General features: G+C 43.9%; 1 protein-coding gene across 1 annotated transcript; it reads right to left on the minus strand.

The window, feature by feature from the left end:
* Positions 1–553: 553 nt before the first annotated feature.
* On the minus strand, positions 554–4,637 carry ACTL8 (actin like 8). Its single transcript, XM_023219865.2, has 2 exons — positions 4,275–4,637; positions 554–1,843 (listed from the first exon to the last, which is right to left on the minus strand). Exons 1-2 carry the CDS (start codon positions 4,620–4,622, stop codon positions 1,091–1,093), a joined length of 1,101 nt encoding a protein of 366 aa, XP_023075633.2. The 5' UTR covers positions 4,623–4,637; the 3' UTR covers positions 554–1,090.
* Positions 4,638–20,099: the final 15,462 nt, after the last annotated feature.

Raw genomic sequence — 20,099 nt, forward strand, 5'->3', positions numbered from 1 at the left:
CTTGTCTTCAACCCCAAATCTCTGACAGAAGGTGGTTATTACTTCCTATTTTATACTTGATAGACTATATATAAAGTGGCCATCCCTCCACCTCCAGATCACATGACCGTGTCACATTTGATTCATTTCATTCTTCATCATCAGAAATATTTACGTATGTGCTGTCTACAATAGATCCCACAGGATGCTGTAAGCTTGAAACCAGAAATCTTGTACATCTTTCTCACCTCAAGTCTCCAGTGTCCAGCACAGCTCCTAAAACACGGTAGGTACTTGAATATTCATCAGATATATATCAAACAAATACAAGTAAGAAAGAAAACTTTAAACAGAATATTGGGACACCTGGGATGGATGGATAGAATGTGTCAGTAGAAGAACACGGGGTCCAGACCCTTGCCTATTTGGCTCAGTGGCAGCCACTGTTGACAGGCCCCAGACACTTCAGGGCCTGCCCTGGCCCCTACCTGGCTCTCTCACACTTATACTCCCTGAGACTCCCCAAGGGGCCACCCACCCTACCCCCATCCATCACAGGAGCCAGCACTGCTTCCAAACAAGTTGTTTATTTGCAGATATAAAACAAGGTCCAACCACAGGTGGCAAGGGCATCCCAGGCTCACCTGCAGCAATGCCTCCCTGGTCAGAAAGGGCCTGTAGGACCAGAAATGTCAACTCTTCCCTATCCCCTAGTCAAAAATAATTGGGACTCCTAGCAGAAGTGTTACCCCAGTTAAAACCTACTCAACCATGAAGAATGAGACAAACCAAGGGAAATGTCAATGAAAAACCAGTGGCTCTCGGGCATGGAGATGGCAGTCAGCCACTCATACTCCAATGACAGGCCACCCTGGAAAAACCGTCCCCTGCAGGGTTTCCAAGAATGACATCTTGTCTTTCCCCTTGGGTAGGTCCCACTCTTGCAACAAGATAAAACCTTAGAACCTAAAAAATACACTTATGCCCCCAGAATTCCAAAGCCAGCTCACCCCACCTCACCTCATTCTACCACCACCCAGAACATTTTGCTAAAATTAATCTGCCCGTGCCCATCTAACAGGAGCCCATTCTCAGGAGAGAGCCAGCAGGATCACATCCTCCTATGCTCACCATACTCCTCTCGGGACATCCACTCAGACTGGTAGGTGGAAAGGTGAGCCACCACGGACGCTCCTAGCCAGACGCTGAAGTTTCTATTGGAACCCGCCCAGACTGTGGCCTTGGTGGAGGAGACACAATCCCCCATCAGCTCCCTGAACAGACGCTTTGTGAACCCGGGATAGAGGGTGTTGCCCCCGCAGGCCATCACATGGGAGACCAGCAGGGGGCGCAGGGAAGTCTCGCAGGACTCCACGGATTCCACGATGGCCCGTGGGATGCTGGGCCCTGGCTGCTCGAACACCTGTGGGCTAAAGAACATCTCAGGAGCCACCCGCTGCATGGGGGTCAGCTCCACGCGGGAGCCATCTGGGAGCTGATAGGTGTTGCTCTCATCCAAGCCACTCTTCTGCCTCTCACGAAAGTCCAGGGCCTCCCCCAGATTCTGCGGCACGTAGCACTTGTTCATCTGAGTAATGGCGACCGTCTCCAGCTGAAACAGGCTGCGTCTATCGCAATCTTCCTTAAAGAGGCTCTTGAGGAGATAGGCGGAGAGATCCTGGCCGGCGAACTCCAGCGTCTTGCCACTGGCGGGCAAGGGGTGGCCCTGGTGGAAAGGCTGCACGCGGGTCAGGCCGTAGCCAGAATCAACCACCACTCCGGTCAGGAGGCCAGAGGCATACAGGGACATCTGCAGCTGGTCGGCCAGGAGAACGGATGGGACATGCAGCAACTCAAACAGGATCTGCAACAAGGGAGAATTCACTCAGTGCATTTCCCCCAGCCTGCTCAGCAGTCAAAGCTGAAGTCTGCACAGAGCCACGTCCTCGGGGGACTCTTGAGCTGCCCCAGGATGCTGAGCCCAGGGACCCTGGAGCTCATGCAGTGAGGATAAAGCAGCAGCTCTAGAGGATTAGAAGGGGAGCTGGGTTTGGCCTCAGGAGCTTGTCTGGTCATGGCCGTTCAGAAGATCACTTTGGTGGAGAGGTGAGAAGAGCTCTGTGGCTGCAAGAAATGGTTCTGGGACTGGCTGCAGGAGCGACATGGCCACGGGTCACATGTGCAGCCTGAACCGCCTCTTTAGAAGAAGGAAGAACAGATTAGAAAAGAAACAAGTGTTGCATATTCACCACTGCCTCCGAAAAGTAGAGGAAGACTAGAAAGACAGACAGACAGACAAGAAGGATAAGACAGACAAGAAAAAAGACAAACGGGTGGAAAGAATGAAAAAGGAAAGAAAATGAAAGAGAAAAGAAAAAAGGGAAAGATGCTCACTGCCTGGGAGCAAAAGCCTTATTTATTCTTTTTTTTTTAAATAAAAACCTTACAAACATCAAGACGAACCTGGAATTTGGATATTTAGGGTTGGCCAGAGACCCTGGGCTGGTTTTCTCCCCCTGCCCCTCACCCCCTGAATCTTTACAAAGTCTCCCTGCCCCCCATTCCTCAGCTCTGGCTGCCTTCCCAAGGTTCTAATCCCATAGAAGCAGAAAGATCACAACAGTCAACCCTTCTGTGGCCCCAGCCACTTACTCACCGCTTCAAGCCCCAACAAGCCTATCATCTCCCCTCAGTGGGAGGGGGCTCTCTCCATTATTACTCTCAGAAAATTGTCCCCCCACCAGCCATTTCTCAAAACAGCAGCCAAGGTCCTCTTTTTCAAATAGAAAATCAGATATGACTCCCCCATTTAAAACTCCCCAGGAACTTCCTATTCACTTAGAGCAGTGGCTGGCAAGCATTTTCTGTAAAGGGGATAGACAGTAAGGGTTGCCAAATTCAGCAAATAAAACTACAGGATGCCCAGTTACATATGACTGTCAGATCAATAATAAATAATATTGTAGTGTAAATATGCCCCATGCAATATGAACCATACTTAAATACTAAGACATTATTTGTCATTTATCTGAAACTCAAGTCTAACTAAGACATCATGCATTTTATTTAACAAATCTACTATAGTAAATATTTTAGCCTTTAACTTGATGCATGGTCTCAAACAGTCTCTGCTGCAACGACTTAACTCAGATGCTGTAGTATGAAAGCATGCTCTGCCAAACCCTAAATATCAGAATTCCTGTTTTGTCTGGATGTTTGGAAAGTTTTTATTTAAAAAATAATAATAGGGCTTTGCCTACCAGGCAATGAGCATATTTTCTTTTTTCCTTCCTCCCCTTTCTGTCTTACACAACATATAAATGAATGTGTGTGGCTATGTTCCAATAAAACTTTATTTACAAAATAGGTGATGGGCCGGATTTGGCTCACTGGGTTGCCAATCCTTGATTTAGAGTAGAATCCAAGCACTACCCACAGCCTACCAGGCCTACAAGGCCCACCCTCCGCCAGCCTCACCATCCTACTTGCCTCTTGCCACTCTTGCTGCTGAAATCACCTCCGTCAGAGGAGCCCTTCTTCAGTACTCTCTTCAAACAGGTTCCCCACCCCCAGCAGTCCACCATGATCCCATTTCATCACGGTTCTAGAACTCATCACTATCTGGAATTATTTGTCAACTCCTTCATGGAAGCTCTACTGAGGGCCAGAACATGGCCTATATCAGCAATTATGGAATCCATAAGCAAATAATCCCACGTCTTTCTCCCTGGTAACAACCCCCTTTCCACCGAGCACTTTGGTTGCTACATGTCCGTCTGCAGGTGGGGCCTCCACGAGCTCCCTTGCTTACAGGCACACCAGGCACTCACTGGGCTCTTGGGAAATGTTTGTGGGGCAAGTTGTAGGTTTCTGGTTTTTTGTTTTTTTTTTTTTTTTTTTTTTTTTGAGACAGGGCCTTGCTCTGTTGCCCAGGCTAGAGTGCAGTGGCGTGACCTCAGTTCACTCTATTCTCGACCTCCCAGGCTCAAGTGATCCTCCCACCTCAGCCTCCCAGGTAGCTGGGACCACAAGCATGCACCCTACACCTGGCTAATTTTTGCATTTTTTGTAGAGACGGGGTCTCACTGTATTGCCCAGGCTGGTCCTGAACTCCTGGACTCAAGCGATCTGCCCACCCGCCGGGGACTCCCAAAGTGTTGGGATTACAGGCATAAGCCACCACACTCAGTTGGCAATTTATCTTAAAAAGCAGAATTCCTGGTGCCCAATCAGTCCAGACATAGTGTCAGTCTGTTTCCTGCTCCCAAGTGGGAGCAGCCCCCGGAAGGCCTCACCTCCAACATCTTCTTTCGGTCCTCAGGCTCCCTCAAGGGGGTCTCCGTGATGATCACAGGGGGGACCTCGTGCTCCCGTTTGTGGTTCTCCAACACAAATGACCAGAGGTACTGCACGCCTTCCCAGTTGAGGATGCGGCCCCGCTCGATGGGGTAGCTAAAGGTGTCAGGATGGCAAATGTCGATGCCCAGGCTCACGCGCCTCCGCGCATAGCTGGGGCCAGGGTTCTCCTTGCACGGTAGGTAGTTCACGATGTTCGGGAAGACCATCTGAGGCTCATTCCAGCCAGCCGTGCCAGCCTTCAAAAAGCCAGACCCGTGGTCAATGATAACGGTTCTTGCAGCCATGGCGGAGGCAGAGGTGGATGGGACCTGTGGATGCAAAGGATGGGGTTAGTTGTGCAGGCAGCCTACACCACTATAAGCAGCTTCCCCCTGCTTGTCCTTCCCCCTGCTCCCTCTGAAGCTTGTCCACTGACCCCTCCAAGCCTTTGCACAAGCCATTACCTGAACCTGGAACACTCTCCCCATCCCAAATTCCCAATCACCCTACCAGGCTCCCTTAATGGGCCACATCCAGGAAGTGGCACCCACCCCTCCTGCCCACTCAAGCTCCTCCCGCTGCACTCTGCACACACATGTATCCTAAGGAGAGCACTCCTGCCCCATGATCCAACTCTGCAAAGGGTTACATTACTCTTTGCAGACTCAGCAAGAAGCTTGGCACTTGGGAAGTCCTTGTAGACACTGGCTGCCTAATTAGAGGGCACAAGGAACATGAAACATCAGCCTCAGAGCCACCACCTTCAGTAATAACAATGTCATAGCAACAGCAGCAGAAGCAGGCATTGTATCAGTGAGCATGGCAGCAGCTGCAGGGACCATTTCTGGAGAACATACCCTTTCTCCAGTACCACAAGAAACACTCTGCATGTGAGGTTGGACTAGGTAAAACTGCCATTTTTGTCTGTGAAAATGGTCAGAGATCAGCAATTTCACATAGTTTCACCTGATACATGGACTCATTTAATATCTGCCACAATGTATAAGGCAGGTGACGTCCACTTTATAGATGAAGAAACTGAGGCACAGAGGGGTAAGATTACTTTCCCAGGGATATACAACAAACAAAAACAGAGTTAAGAGTCAAAACACAAGCCAGACTGCAAAGGCGATGTCCTGAGCATCAAGCATGAGAGGCATCAGGCATCAGGTGTTAAACATGAGCTAAGCATCTAACACCTGATAAGGGAGGCTATCAGGAAGATTCCATGATTGTGGTCAGTTTCTCATCTGTAAAGCGGGGAGAACAGCAGCCCCCCTGCTGAAAAGGTAGGTATAGTCACTACCTGATGTCCAAACTTACTAAAAAGCTACAGTAGCCAAGACAATGTGGGGTTTACCGGTAAAAGGATAGTCAAGGCCAAGTGTGGTGGTTCACGCCTGTAATCTCAGCACTTTGGGAAGCCAAGGTGGGCAGATAACCCTGACGTCAGGAGTTCAAGACCAGCCTGGCCAACATGATGAAACCCCAACTCTATTAAAAGTACAAAAATTCGCCGGCGTGGTGGTGCACCTTTAATCCCAGCTACTCGGGAGGCAGAGGCACAAGAATCGCTTGAAACTGGGAGGCGGATGTTGCAATGAGCCAAGATTGCACCATTACACTCCAGACTAGGCGACAGAGTGAGACTCCATCTCAAAAAATAAATAAAAATTAAAAAAAAAAATAGTCACATAGATCCATGGAACAGAAAGTCCAGAAACAGGCTCACACACAAAACAAGTGTGGTTTGATCTCTGACAAGGTCCAAAAATAATTAAATGGAGAAATGATAGTCTTTACAACAAATAGCAAAGAACAATTGGATGTCCACATACGAAAAAAAGAATCTTATCCTATACCTCACACCTTATAAAAAATTAACTTAAAATGGATCACAGAAATAAATGTAAAACCTGAAACCATAACACTTCTAAAAGAACACCTAGTAGGAGAAACCGTGAAGGCAAAGTTTCCTTAGAACATTAGAAGCCTGATTCACAAAAGAACAAATTGATAAACTGGACTTCATCACATTTAGGAACTTTTGTCCTTCCAGAGACGCTATTTACTATAAAGAGAATGAAAAGACAAGCCACAGACTGGGAGAAAATACTTACAAATCATATATTTAATACAGAACTCTCAAAACCCAGTAACAGGAGAAACAAGCCGATTTTTTTTAAATGGGCAAAAGCTTTGAAGAGTCACTTCACCAAAGAAGATAGATGGATGGCAAATAAGCACATAAAAATGTATTCAGCATCATTACTCATTAGGGAAATGCCAGTTAAAATCACAACAAGATATTTCTATATACCTACCTATTAGAATGACTGAAATTAAGGACCAGCCTTACCAAGTGCTGACAAGGAAGTGGAGAAATTGGAAATCTCATGCACAGCTGGTGGGAATGGCAAATGACACCAGCACTTTGGAAAATGGTGTGTCAGTTTCTTAAAAGGTTCAACACACTTTGGGAGGCCAAGACGGGCACCTGAGATTGCGAGTTAGAGACCAGCTTGACCAACATGGAGAAACCTCGTCTCTACTAAAAATACAAAAAATAAAAAAAGCCAGGCGTGGTGGCGCATGCCTGTAATCCCAGCTGCTCGGGAGGTTGAAGCATGAGAATCGCCTGAACGCAGGAGGTGGAGGTTGCAGTGAGCCGAGTTCGCACCATTGCACTCCAGCCTGGGTGACAAGAGCGAAACTCTGTCCCCCTCCACCCCAAAAAAAAAAAAAAGGTTCAACATACACCTACTGTATGACCTGCACTTCCCCTCTTAGGTATTTAACTCAAGGGAAATGAAAACATACATTCACACAAAAACCTTTATGCACATATATATAGTAGCCGGAGAGCCTTATTCCTAATGGTCAAAAACTAGAAACAACCCCAGAGCCCTTCAGCTAGGGAATGGACAGACAAATCTCCATTCAGTAGAATACTACGTGGCAACAAAACAGAATGAACAACCGATATGCACCATAACATGAATACGTGCATAAATCTCAAATGCCCGAGGCCGAAAGAAGCCAGACCCCAAAGACGACAAACCGTATGACTCCATTGCCATGACATTCTGGAGAAGGTAAAACTATAAGGATCAAAATCAGATCAGTGGCCGCCGGCTGCCAGGTGGTGAGAGGGGATGACCAGAGGGCGCATGGCAGAATCTGGGGCCGTGACAGAACTATGCTATATCTTGTTTGTGGAGCTGGGCACACTTCTGTATGCATTTGTCAAATTCCCACAACTATATTCTTTCTAGAGTAAAAACACAATTTTTTTTGAGACAGGATCTTGCTCTTGCACAGGCTGGAGGGCAGTGGCACAATCACATCTCACTTCAGCCTCAATCTCCTAGGCTCAAGCAATCCTCCCACATCAGCTTCTTGGGTGGTTGGGACTACAGGTGCAAGCCACCCACACCCAGCTAATTTTCCTAGGCAACGGCCTAGGCTGGTCTCAAACTCCTGGGCTCAAGCAATCTGCCCACCTAAGCCTCCCAAAGTGCTGGGATTACAGGTGTGAGCCAACACATCTGGCCCTAGTGGAATAAAAGAAAAAGAAAAAAAGGGGAAAATCCAGCAGGTATGGGGGTGTGGTAATATTCAATGAAAGGTGTATGTACTCATCTTGCAGAATACAAATTGTCAGACAGACTGGGTGCCTAGACTGGACATGGGTGTTTCCCGTAAGAGAGGCCTCCAGAAAGGCAGCTCAGGCCGAAAGCAGCATTCTGGGGCTGTGGCTCCCCCAGCTATCTGCTTGGCTTTGTTTCTGGACAGCAGTTGCATCTACCCATCACTACTGAGCATGACAACCATGGCCTGGCCCTGGCCAGCGGCTCCCTGCTGTCACCGGCCGTGGGGCAAAGAACAGGCTTCTCTGCCTTTAATCAGCTCTGACATAGACCCAGGGAGAGCCAAGAAGGAGCATGGAGATGGAGCTGTGGTGGCCCGGCCTCCTGCCTCGCCTCCTGGCAGGCTGAGTGATGGATTCCTCACACTCAATCATCCAGAGTGACCGAGAACTGGCTGCCTGCGTGACATTCCGGGAAGCAGGCTCCGCTGCTGACAACGCCCTCTGCACCATGACAGCTGGTGACTGATAAATGCTTCTCAGCCCTGGCATGTGGAGTCATGGGAGACACTGGCAGAGTGATCTCCACCGGGGCTGTGAATCCAGGTGCGCATGGCAGGGGTAGGGGATGGGAGAGGACTCCAGGTTGGTGGCCCAAGTGACCTGGCCTGGGAGTAGGAGGGTGGGAGGCAGGGGCCATCCTTCCCCTGGCACATGACTGTAAAAGAAAGTCTGGATGGTTCCAAGGAGCCAGCTTTGAGGACAGAGATAAAATCCGTATATGCAAAAAGCATTTTTACTGAGCCACCAATTCTACAAATTCCCATAAGCATCTACCTAGGTATAAAACCTGTTCTGGGCTGGCACGATTTCTCCCCTTCTGGAGTTTACATTCTACTAAGAAAGAACGTCCATAAGCACCAAAACAAACACAGCATGCCAAGGAAGATTAGTACAGCAGAGAAAAAGAAAACGTGGTAAGGACAGGGAACTCAAGAGGCACAGAGGCACAACGTTATTTTAAGCAGAGCAATCATCAAAGGCCTCTCTCTAGGGTGACATCTGAGCAGAAAACTGAATGAAGTGAGGGAATAAAGCACATGAATACCTGGAAAAGCACTCCACCCCAAAGGAACAGCAAGTGCAAAGGCCCTGAGGAAGACAAGGTCAGATGAGTTCTAGGATCAGCCAGGAGGTCTGTGTAGCAGGGACACGGTGAGTGGAGGGAGGATACTGGAGATCTGAGAAGGGCCTTGTAGATCTTTGTATCATGCTTGCAGATGTGGGAGGCCACTGAGGGGGCTGGCCAGAGGAATGGCATGATCTGACTTCACTTGTGAAAGGATCATTTCGGCCAATAGAAAGGATAGACTGCAGAGAGCAGAAGAAAGATTACAGAAGGTGAAAGGTGTGGGTGGCCTGCGATAAAGTGGTGGCCAGGAAGAGGGTGCAAGGTGATCAGATTCTGTATATAACTAAGTAAGGCAGATAGACTGAAATACGAGACCAGGAGAAGAATGAAGGAAGACACCACAATTTTTAGCCTGAAAAGCTAGAAGAATAAAGTATCCATTTACTATGATGGAAAAGACCATGGGGGAACAGTTTAGCATTTGGGAGGAAATTAGGAAATTTATTTGGGACATGTTAAGTTGGAGGTGCCTATTAAATGTACGTAAAGATGTCTGAGCTAATGGTGTAACTGGGAGTTCCTGAATGGATGGAATTGAAAGTGGTTGACGTCAGGCAAGGTGGCTCATGCCTACAATCCCAGCACTTTGGAAGGCCAAGGCAGGTGGATCACCTGAGGTCAGAAGTTTCAGACCAGTCTGGCCAGCATGGCAAAACCCCACCTCTACCGAAAAATAGAAAAATTAGCTAGGTGTGGTGGCATGCACCTGTAATCCCAGCTACTCAGGAGGCTGAGGCAGGAGAATTGCTTGAACCCAGGAGGTGGAGGGTGCAGTGAGCCGAGATCATGCCACTGCACTCCAGCCTGGGTGACAGAGTGAGACTCCGTCTCAAAAAAATACAAAGAAAGTGGTTGGGATGGAAGTGATCATGAAGAGACATAGTGTATACAAAGACTCATGCCTGAGGGCCTCTAAGGTCTAGTGGCCAGGCCTTGGGAAGGCACCAATAAAGAGGACTGAGTAAGAGTGGCCAGGGAGGAGAGCGGGAAGCCCAGAGGGAACAGTGTCCCGGGGCCAAGCAGAGAAAGTATTTCAAGAAAGGAAGAATAGAATGGGGTGAGAAATTAGGAGGAAGACAAAGGACTATCCATTGCATTTAGCAACATGGAAGTTACCAGCAGCCTTGGCTAAAGCATGTCCATTGAAGAGGTGAGAAAAAGCTTGAAAAGGTTGATTTAAGAAAGGGTGAGACATTGAGAGCGATTCTACCAAACTGACCCAGGCTCTGCAAAAATATCACAGCATACACAACAATGAAATATTAAAGAAGTGTTCAAAATTGAAGGACATGGCAGCCAACACCATGCACACTTTCTGACCCCAGATCAGAAAAAAAAAAAAAAAAAAAAAAAATTAAGGTACATTACCATAGGCTTCTAATGCTCACCAGGATGGAGTAAGCCTCTTTCAGCCTTCTTTCCTACTGAGTAGGACTAAAACTTCTGGACAAAATGAAAAAACAAACAAACAAAAACCCAACTACCTGAGGACAAGGAGTGAAAAAAATAATAGGCAGACTGAAAAGAATCAAAATTCGGAGAAGCAACCTGCAGAGGGTGAGGTTCCTATTTATTTTCCTGTCCTCTCTCAAACTTTGACCTGAGACAAGTTTCCAGCACAGCCAAGACTGAGCGAAATCCTGTCTCTCTGGACCAAGAAAAGGAATCTATGCAACTCAAAGAGTTGGGGAAGAATACTGAAGAAATGGCAGCCAGTCAGAGAAAGGATTCCCCAGATTCTACATACGAATGGGCACAAGTCCCAGCTCACCTGTGCATGGCTGGGACACACCCATGGCAGAAGAGCACAGGCCTTTGCACTGAACTCACAGCGGAATCACCACCCACAAAAGGCAAGACAGTTACACGCTGCGTGTAACAGGGTTGACTGAAGGCTAAAACACAACCAAGTAAATGTTCTCCATGGGTTGTTAAAAGAACACAGAGTCTCACAGCATAATGCTCAAGTATTTTTACCCTAAAAAGCTATTAAGATTTTAGGCTGGGCTCATAGGCTCACACCTGTAATACTATCACTTTGGGAGGCCAAAAAGCAGGTGGATCACTTGAGCTCAGCAGTTTGAGACCAGCCTGGGCAACATGGTAAAACCCCATCTCTCCCAGAAATACAAAAAAAAAATTAGCCAGACGTGGTGGTGTGTGCTGTGGTCCCAACTACTCAGGACGCTGAGGTGGGAAGATTGCTTGAGCCCCGGAGGCAGAGTTTGTGCCACTGCACTCCAGCCTAGAGACAATGGGAGTAAAACCCTGTCTCAAGAAAAAAAAAAAAAAAAAGGCTATTAATATTTTGAGTTCTATTGCATAGCCTGGTGAATGCAGTTCATAACAGAGTATTGTACATTTCAAATTTGCTGACAGTAAATTTTGAAAGCTCTCATCACAAATAATGTTAAGGATTAGAGGTAATGGATGTGTTAACCAGCTTGATTTGCTTATTCTACCTTGTATTCATATATTATAACATCATGTTGTACCCCATGCATTTATACAATTGTAAATTCTCAATTTACAACAAAAAGTAAATAAAATAAAAACAAAGAAAAGTTCTGCTCCATAGTAGAGTGGAGAGGACAGAGGAATGAGTAAGGGGATTTTCAAATAACAATAGAAATTATTCAATCTAAAACACAGAAAAAATTTACTGAGCAAAGCTTCAGAGACCTGTGGGGCAATATAAAGAGATCTAACATTCATGTCATTGAAGTTTCAAAGTGAGAGTAAAAAGATTGGCTCAGGAAAAGTTTTAAAGACATAATGGCTAAAATTTTCCCGAATTTGGTCAAAGACAAATCTACAAAGCCAGGAAGCTCAGCACACCCCACAGAAACTAAATTCAAAGAAAACCATGCAAACCAGCCAGAAAACCACCGTATAACCCAACTGCTGAATACCAAATATTTTTTAAATTTTCAAAGAATCCAAAGAAAAATAAAACACTAAATACAGATGAATATCACTTTGAATGACTGCAGACTTCCCACCAGGGGAAATGGAGTCCAGAAGACAGTCAGGCATCTTTAAAGGACTGAAAGAAAAGAGATATCAACTCAGAATTCTATACCCAGCAAAACATCTTTCAGGAATGAAGACAAGATATTCTTAGATGAAGGAAAACTAAGAAAATTACTAGCAGCACTGCTTTAAAAAGAAATGCTAATTAAAGCTCTTCAGGCTGAAGGAAAATAATGCTGAATCTAGCACTCAGGAATGAAGAAAGAGGAACAGAAATGGCAAATACTTAGAAAATTATGATGTCTTTTTTTCTCCTCTCAAAATATGTATGGCCATTGAAAGCAAAGACATGGTATAGCCTACTACTTACCTAGATTGTATGATATAGCCATTTGCTCCTAAGCTACGAACTGCTACAGCATGTTATTGCACTTAATACTGTAGGCGATTGTAACATAATGGCATGTATTATATTGTTTCGTTGGTAGATATATAGTCTTACTACGCTACAAACTGGTACAGCATGTTATTGTACTGAATACTGTAGGCGATTGTAACATAATGGTATGTATTGTCTTGTTTTGTTGGTAGATATGGAGTCTTGCTATGGTACAAACGGGTACGGTGTGTTATTGTACTTAATACTGTAGGCGACTGTAACATAATGGCATGTATTGTTTTGTTGGTAGATCTAGAGTCTTGCTACGCTACAAACTGGTACAGCATGTTATTGTACTGAATAGTGTAGGCAATTGTACGTATTGTTTTGTTTTGTTGGTAGATAAGGAGTCTGCTATGTTGTTCGGGCTGGTTTTGAATACCTGTCCTCAAGGGTTCTTCCTGCCTTGGCTTCTCAAAGGGCCAGGACTACAGGCATGAGCTACCATATCCAGCCAGTCAGTATTTGTGTATCTTAACATAGAAAAGGTAGAGTAGAACCACAATATTGTAATCTTATGGGACTACCATCATATATGCCATCTGTGGTTGACCAAAATGTCATGTGGTGAATGACTGTAATTGAAATTGGAAATGGAAAATAGTGAAAAGTCAATAAAGCCAAAAGCTAAAAGCTAGTTCTTCGAAAAGATCAAAGACTAAGAAAAAAGAGAAAAGACACAAAAGCCTGCGATCAGGAATGAGGTGGCATCACTTCAGACTCTACAGACACAAAAAGGATAACAAGAAAATATTAGGAACAACGTTCTACCTGATGCTTTGACAATTTAGGTAAAATAGATAAATCCTTTAAAGACAAACTACCAAAGCTCAGTCAAGAAGAAATATATATTTAAATAGCCATATAACTATTAGAAATAGACTTTTTAGTTACAAACCTTCAACACAAAATACTCTAGGTCTAAATGGTTTCCACTGGAGAATTTTACCCAGCATTTAAGAAAGAAATAATACTAATGGTACACAATCTCTCCCAGAAAGCAAAAGAGGAGGCAACACACCCCAACTCAGTTTGTGGGGCCAGTATTACCTTGAAGCAAAAGCAAAGATACTACAAAATAAAACTCAAACCAAAATCTTTCATGAAGATATATTATTCTTTAATAAGATTTTGGCAAGGCCAGCAATATATAAAAAGAATAACACACAATGACTAAATGGGGCTTCTCCCAGGAATGCAACACTGGTTCAATATTTTTAAATCGGTATGATTCAAACAAGTAACAGACTGAAAAAGAAAAACCACATGACTGTCTCAACAGATGCAAAAAAATCAATGGATAGAATTCAACATGCATTTATCATAAAAATTTTTTAACAACTAGGAACAGAGAAGACTTTCCTTAGCCTAATAAAGAGAATATCCAAACACCTACAACTCACATGGGTAATGGTGAGAAGCAGGATGCTTTCCAAGACTGGGAACAAGGTAAAGATAGGTCAGTTCTCACCATGCATATTCAACATCAAACTGGAAGTCCTAAACCAGTGCAATATGGCAAGAATAAAGAAATAGAAGACACATGAATTGGAAAGAAATAAAACTATCCCTATTTGCAGAAGACATAATTGTCTAAGTAGAAAATGCCAAAGAATCTAGGAAAAAGATCCTAGAACTAATAAGTGAGTTTGACTAAGTCATAAGATACAAGTTAAATGTTTTAAAAACCAATTATATTTTATATACTATCAATAAATAGCTGAAAAGTGTTTCTTTTAAAAAGTATAATTTACAATAGCATCAAAAATTATGAGAGAGATACTTTGGTATAAATCTAACAAAACATTAAATATGCTGAAAACTACAAAATACTGATGAAATAAATCAAAGAAAACCTAAATAGAGAGATGACCGGGCGTAGTGGCTCAAGCCTATAAACCCAGCACTTTGGGAGGCTGAGACGGGTGGGTTGCCTGAGCTCAGGAGTTCACAACCAGCCCGGACAACACAGTGAAACCCCATCTCTACTAAAATACAAACAAAAAATTGGCCAGGCGTGGCGGCATATACCTGTAGTCCCAGCTACTTGGGAGGCTGAGGCAGGAGAATTGCTTGAGACTGGGAGGCGGAGGTTGCAGTAAGCTGAGATCACACCACTGCACTTTACCCTGGGCGACAGTGAGACTCCGTCTCAAAAAAAAAAAAGAAAAAACAGAAAAAAATAGATATGCTATGTTCACAGATTAGACAATTCAATATCATTAAAATGTCATTTCTACCTAAACTGCTTTATAGATTCAACTCTAATCAAAATCTCAGAATCCCAGCAGGATTACTGTTAGATATCAACAAGCTGATTCTAAAGTGTATCTAGTAAGGAAAAGGAATTAGAACAGCCAAAACAATTTTTAAAAGAACAAAGTTGGAAGACTCACACTATCTGATTTCAAGGCCCACTATAAGTTTACAATAATCAAGATAGAGCTGGGTGTGGTAGCTCACACCTATAATCCCAGCACTTTGGGAGGCCAACGCAGGCAGATCACTTGAGCTCAAGAGTTCGAGACCAGCCTGGGCAACATGATGAAACCCCATCTCTACTAAAAATACAAAAAAAAAAGAAAAAACTTAGCCAGGTTCAGTGGCATGCACCTATAGTCCCAGTTACTTGGGAGGCCGCAGCGAGCTGAGATCATATCATTGCACTCCAACCTGGGCGACACAGCCAGACCCTGTCTCAAAAAAAAAAAAAAAAAAAAAAAAGACAGAAAACCCAATCAAGATAATGTGATGTTGGTAAAAGCACAGTCACATGGATCAGTAGAAAAGAATACAGAGTCCAAGAATAGACTCATACAAATCTAATCAATTGATTTTGACAAAAGTACAAGGACAATTCAGTGATGAAAAGATAGTCTTTCAAAAAACGGTGCTGGAAAAACTGGACCCCTCCATGTAAAAATAACCTCGACTCATTCCTCACTTATTTACAAAAAAATAAAAAAAATTTAACTCAAAATGGATCATGTAAAATATACATATAAAACAGAAAATTATAAAACTTCTGCAAAAAACATGAGAACACCTTTGTGACCTTAGATCTAAGAACATTTAAGTGTTCTTAGGTACAACATCAAAAGTACCACCTATAAAAGAAAAAGTTAATATCCTGGACTTCACCAAGATTTTAAAATTCTACTCTTTGAAAGACACTATTAAGAGAATGAAAATGAAAAGCCACAGACTGGGAGAAACTATTTTGCAAGTCACACATCTGCTAAAGGACTTGTATCCAGAATATATAAAGACCTAATAATAATCCATAATAAGAAAGCAAACAACTCACTTCCCAAAGATGGGCCAAAGATTTTCACACTTCGTCAAATAAGCTACACAGATGGTAAATAAGCACATGGGAACATGCTAAATGTCATAAGTCACTAGAGAAAAACAAATTAAAACCAGAAAATTTGAAGGACAATGCCAAGAGCTAACAAGGATGTGGAGAAATCGGAACTCTCATACGCTGCTAGTGGGAATATAAAAATGCATAATCTGGAAAACAGTTTAGGAGTTTATTTTAAAGTTAAACATATATTTACCATACAAATGAGTAATCCTATTCCTTATGTACTCCAGAGAAAAAAGAACTTACGTTCACACAAAAACTCTTACACCAATGTTTACAGAGGCTTGAGTCATAATCACTAAAAACTAGAAACAACCCAAATGTTCTTCAGCCAGTAAATGAACAAACTGTGGTACATCCATACAATGGAATACTACTTAGCAATAAAAAGGAACAAACTACAGATACACATGACAACATCCATGACTGTCAAAATCACTATGTGTACATGAAAGAAACCAGACTTACATGCTGTATATTCCCAATTATATGATATTCTGGAAAAGGCCAAACTATAGTAACAAAACAGATCAGTCGTTTTTGGGGCAGTGAGAAGAGTTAACTACACAGGCCTAGAGGAATTTTTGGAGGTGGTGGAACTGTCTCATATCTTGATTGCCAGAGTGGTTATGTGCCTGCATTCATTTATCAGAACTGAGAACTATACAACAAAAAAAGCGAGTCTCGCCGCATGAAATTTTAAGGTGAAATTTTCGAAAGAACATTTTAGGGACAGATGGTAAAATTTGAATACGGGTTATATTTTCAATGTTAAATTTCCTGTGTTTGATCTCTATATTGTGGCTTTCAAAGAGAATATTCTTATTTTTAAGCATATCCATGAAAAAGTATTTACAGGTAAAATATCATAAGATTTACTTTCAAATAGATCAAGAAAAACCCAGCATGTGTCGATAGAAAAAGTGTCAAAGCAAATGGGGTCAAAAGATAGTAACTAGCGAATATATATGATGGATATTGGAGAGCGTATTGAACTATTCTTGGACCTTCTCTAAATGAAAAGCTTCTGGGAAAAGAAAAGATGGGGAAGAGATATGGGAGACAGTGAGACAACTTTGAAGAGCTCTGCTCTGAAAGGAAGCAAAGAAAGACAACAGTAGATTGTGCAGAGTAATTGGGGCCCCAGGAGGTTTTGGTTGTTTTGTTCAAGAGAAGAAATAATGTATTAAGGTTTTATACTGATGGGAATAATCCAGTGGAAGAAAAAGTTGAATAAAATCAGAACAAACTACAGTTAAATCTGGACACTATCAGTGGTCCCCAACCTTTTTGGCACCAGGGACTCATTTTGTGGAAGATAATTTTTCCACAGACCTGGAGTAGGGGTTGGTTTACGGGATGATTCAAGCATATTCCATGTATTGTGCACTTTATTTCTATTACTATATGGCAACATATAATGAAATAATTACACAAATCACCATAATGTAGAATGAGTAGGAGCCCTGAGCTTGTTTTCCTGCAACTAGACGGTCCCATGTGGGGGTGATGAGAGACAGTAACAGATCATCAGGCATTAGATTCTCACAAGGAGCACGCGGCCTAGATCCCTCACACGCACAGTTCACAACAGGGTTCACGTTCCTGTGAGAATCTGATGCCACCGCTGATCTGACAGGAGGTGGAGCTCAGGCAGGTAACGTGAGCAACGGGGAACGGCTGTAAATACAGATGAAGCTTCACTGGCTCACCTGCCTGCTGCTCACCTCCTGTTGCCCGGTTTCTAACAGGCCACGGCCTTTCCTTTCCCTCTGTCCCTGGACCACAGCCTGCTTGTTCCTTGCCTCAGCCCCTACATTTGCCTTACCCTCTGTCTGGAACCCCTGGCCAGCCCTTCCAGAAACCAGCTCTCATCACTCTTGTTTAGCTTGAGTGAGATCTGGAGCCTTTCCTGACCACTCCACTCCAAGCCAATACTGCATTGACTAGTTTTATTATTGTCATAGCACTTATTACCACACATAATTATGCTGTGTGTTTGCTGGCTGTTGTCTACCTCTCCGAAGCACCACCAGAACGTAGGCTCCAGGAAGACAAGTTCATCATATTTGTATTTTACTTCCCTATCTCTACCACATAACTGGCATATTTTTGTTAAATCAGTTTGTGTTGAATGAATAAATTTTTAAAAATACACTGGTTTGCTGGCGGCATAATAGCTCCATATGGGCTGCACTCCCGTGTCCCTAAAACATGGGTTTCTTCTATAGGCTTCTGGTTACTTTCCTGCTCCAAACTCTTCAACAGCTCCCACTGCCAACAAGATGAAGCCTAAACTTAGCTTGACACACAAAGTCCACCAGGCTCTGGCCAACTTTCTCCATCTTCTCCATGCACCTGAAGCGAAAGCCATACTGGAATATTTGCTGCTGGAGAATTCTGTCCTTTCTACATGTCTTCTCTGCCTAAAATTCCCTTCCATCATGCCTCTCAGTTCTTCAAGATCCACACCAAACCTTCACTCCGTAAAGCTTCTAACACCAGACAACTTGCAAACGGGAACCCATTCCTCCACGGACCACCTTCGCTGAGCACACTTACTAAGAACCAGGCACTGGGTATGGTACTTCCCACATAGTATCTCTCTCATTTACTCTGCACAAAAACCCAGTGATGAGGGCATAGTATCATTGCCAGTTTACAGATGAAGAAATGAGGCTTAGAGAAGTGAAGGAGTTGTCCCCACGCCACCCACCTTTGAGTGCAGTCAAGATTCAAATCCATACCTGTGGGTTCAGAGCCCAAGCTCTTAACCACTGCCATGATTAACTATGTGGCCTGAGGTTAAGCAACTCTCTAAACCGTAGTCTTCAGATGAGAATAACTGTCTTTCACAGATGAAAGGACTAACAATAACATTTGAAGGAAAAAGGGTACAGACCTTAATGTGTGCACTCGCATTGGTCTGTTGAGCTCTTATTGCCATCTGCCTCCTGTTAATGTGTACCTACAGCCTTCTGTCTCTCAAGTCTGCGCAATGTTTGCACACACAAGCTTTCCAGAGTTTGTTCATCGAGACTCCATCCTGGACCCTTATGAATTGCTCTGTGATTGTAAACATCTTGCAAGGAACTTTCCACTTAGCACTTTTATCCACATTCTCCGTGAATCCTAGACAACCTCTTGAAGTAGGCAACGTCGTTCCAGTTTCCATCTCATTTTATAGGTATCAGCACTGCTACTGCTGCTAACACAGCATACTTTTTTTATTATTATTCTTTAGGTTCTGGGGTACATGTGCAGAACATGCAATTTTGTTACATAGGTACACACGTGCCATGGTGGTTTGCTGCACCCATCAACCCATCACCTACATTAGGTAATTCTCCTAACGTTATCCCTCCCCTAACTCCCCACCCCCCACACACACACAGGGCCCAGTGTGTGATGTTCCCCTCCCTGGGTCCATGTGCTCTCATTCTTCAACTCCCACTTATGAGTGAGAATATGCAGTGTTTGGTTTTCTGATCTTGTGATAGTTTGCTGAGAATGACAGTTTCCAGCTTCATCCATGTCCCTGCAAAAGGACATGAACTCATCCTTTTTTATGGCTGCATAGTATTCCATGGTGTATATGTGCCAAGTTTTCTTAATCCAGTCTATCATGATGGACATTTGGGTTGGTTCCAAGTCTTTGCTATTGTGAATAGTGCCACAATAAACGTATGTAACACGACATACTTGCTATGATCCAAACACCAGGCCAACTACTTCGCTCCTCATTTCCCCAGCACAACTCTAGGAGGTCGGTACTATCATCTGCCTCAGTTTCACACATAAGGAGACTGAGGCGCAGTTGGGAAACTTACCCACGTCCCCACAGCTATTGAGGAGCTGAGCAAGGATTGAACCCAAGGGATCAGGTTCCAGGGTCTGTGCCTCCAACCTGTCAGCCATCCTGTTTCTCATCCTATCAATGCTGCAGTCCCCACAGCACAAAGATGCTGATGTCCTAATCCATGGTAACTGTGACTATGTCAGATTACAAGATCAAGGGGAATGAGGGCTGCAGAAGGAATTAAGATTACTAATCATCTGACTTTCAGAAGGCAAAGATTATCCTGGATTATCCATGTGAGCCCAAAGTAATCACAAAGGTCCTTTAAATGTGGAAGAGTGTGGCCAGAGTCAGAGAAAGATGTGCAGATGCAGCAACGCTGCCAGCTCTGAAGATGGAAGAAGGGGCCATGAGCCAAGC

This window comes from Piliocolobus tephrosceles, chromosome 1 (assembly GCF_002776525.5).
Source record: "Piliocolobus tephrosceles isolate RC106 chromosome 1, ASM277652v3, whole genome shotgun sequence".
In the NCBI taxonomy this organism is placed as follows: domain Eukaryota; kingdom Metazoa; phylum Chordata; class Mammalia; order Primates; family Cercopithecidae; genus Piliocolobus; species Piliocolobus tephrosceles.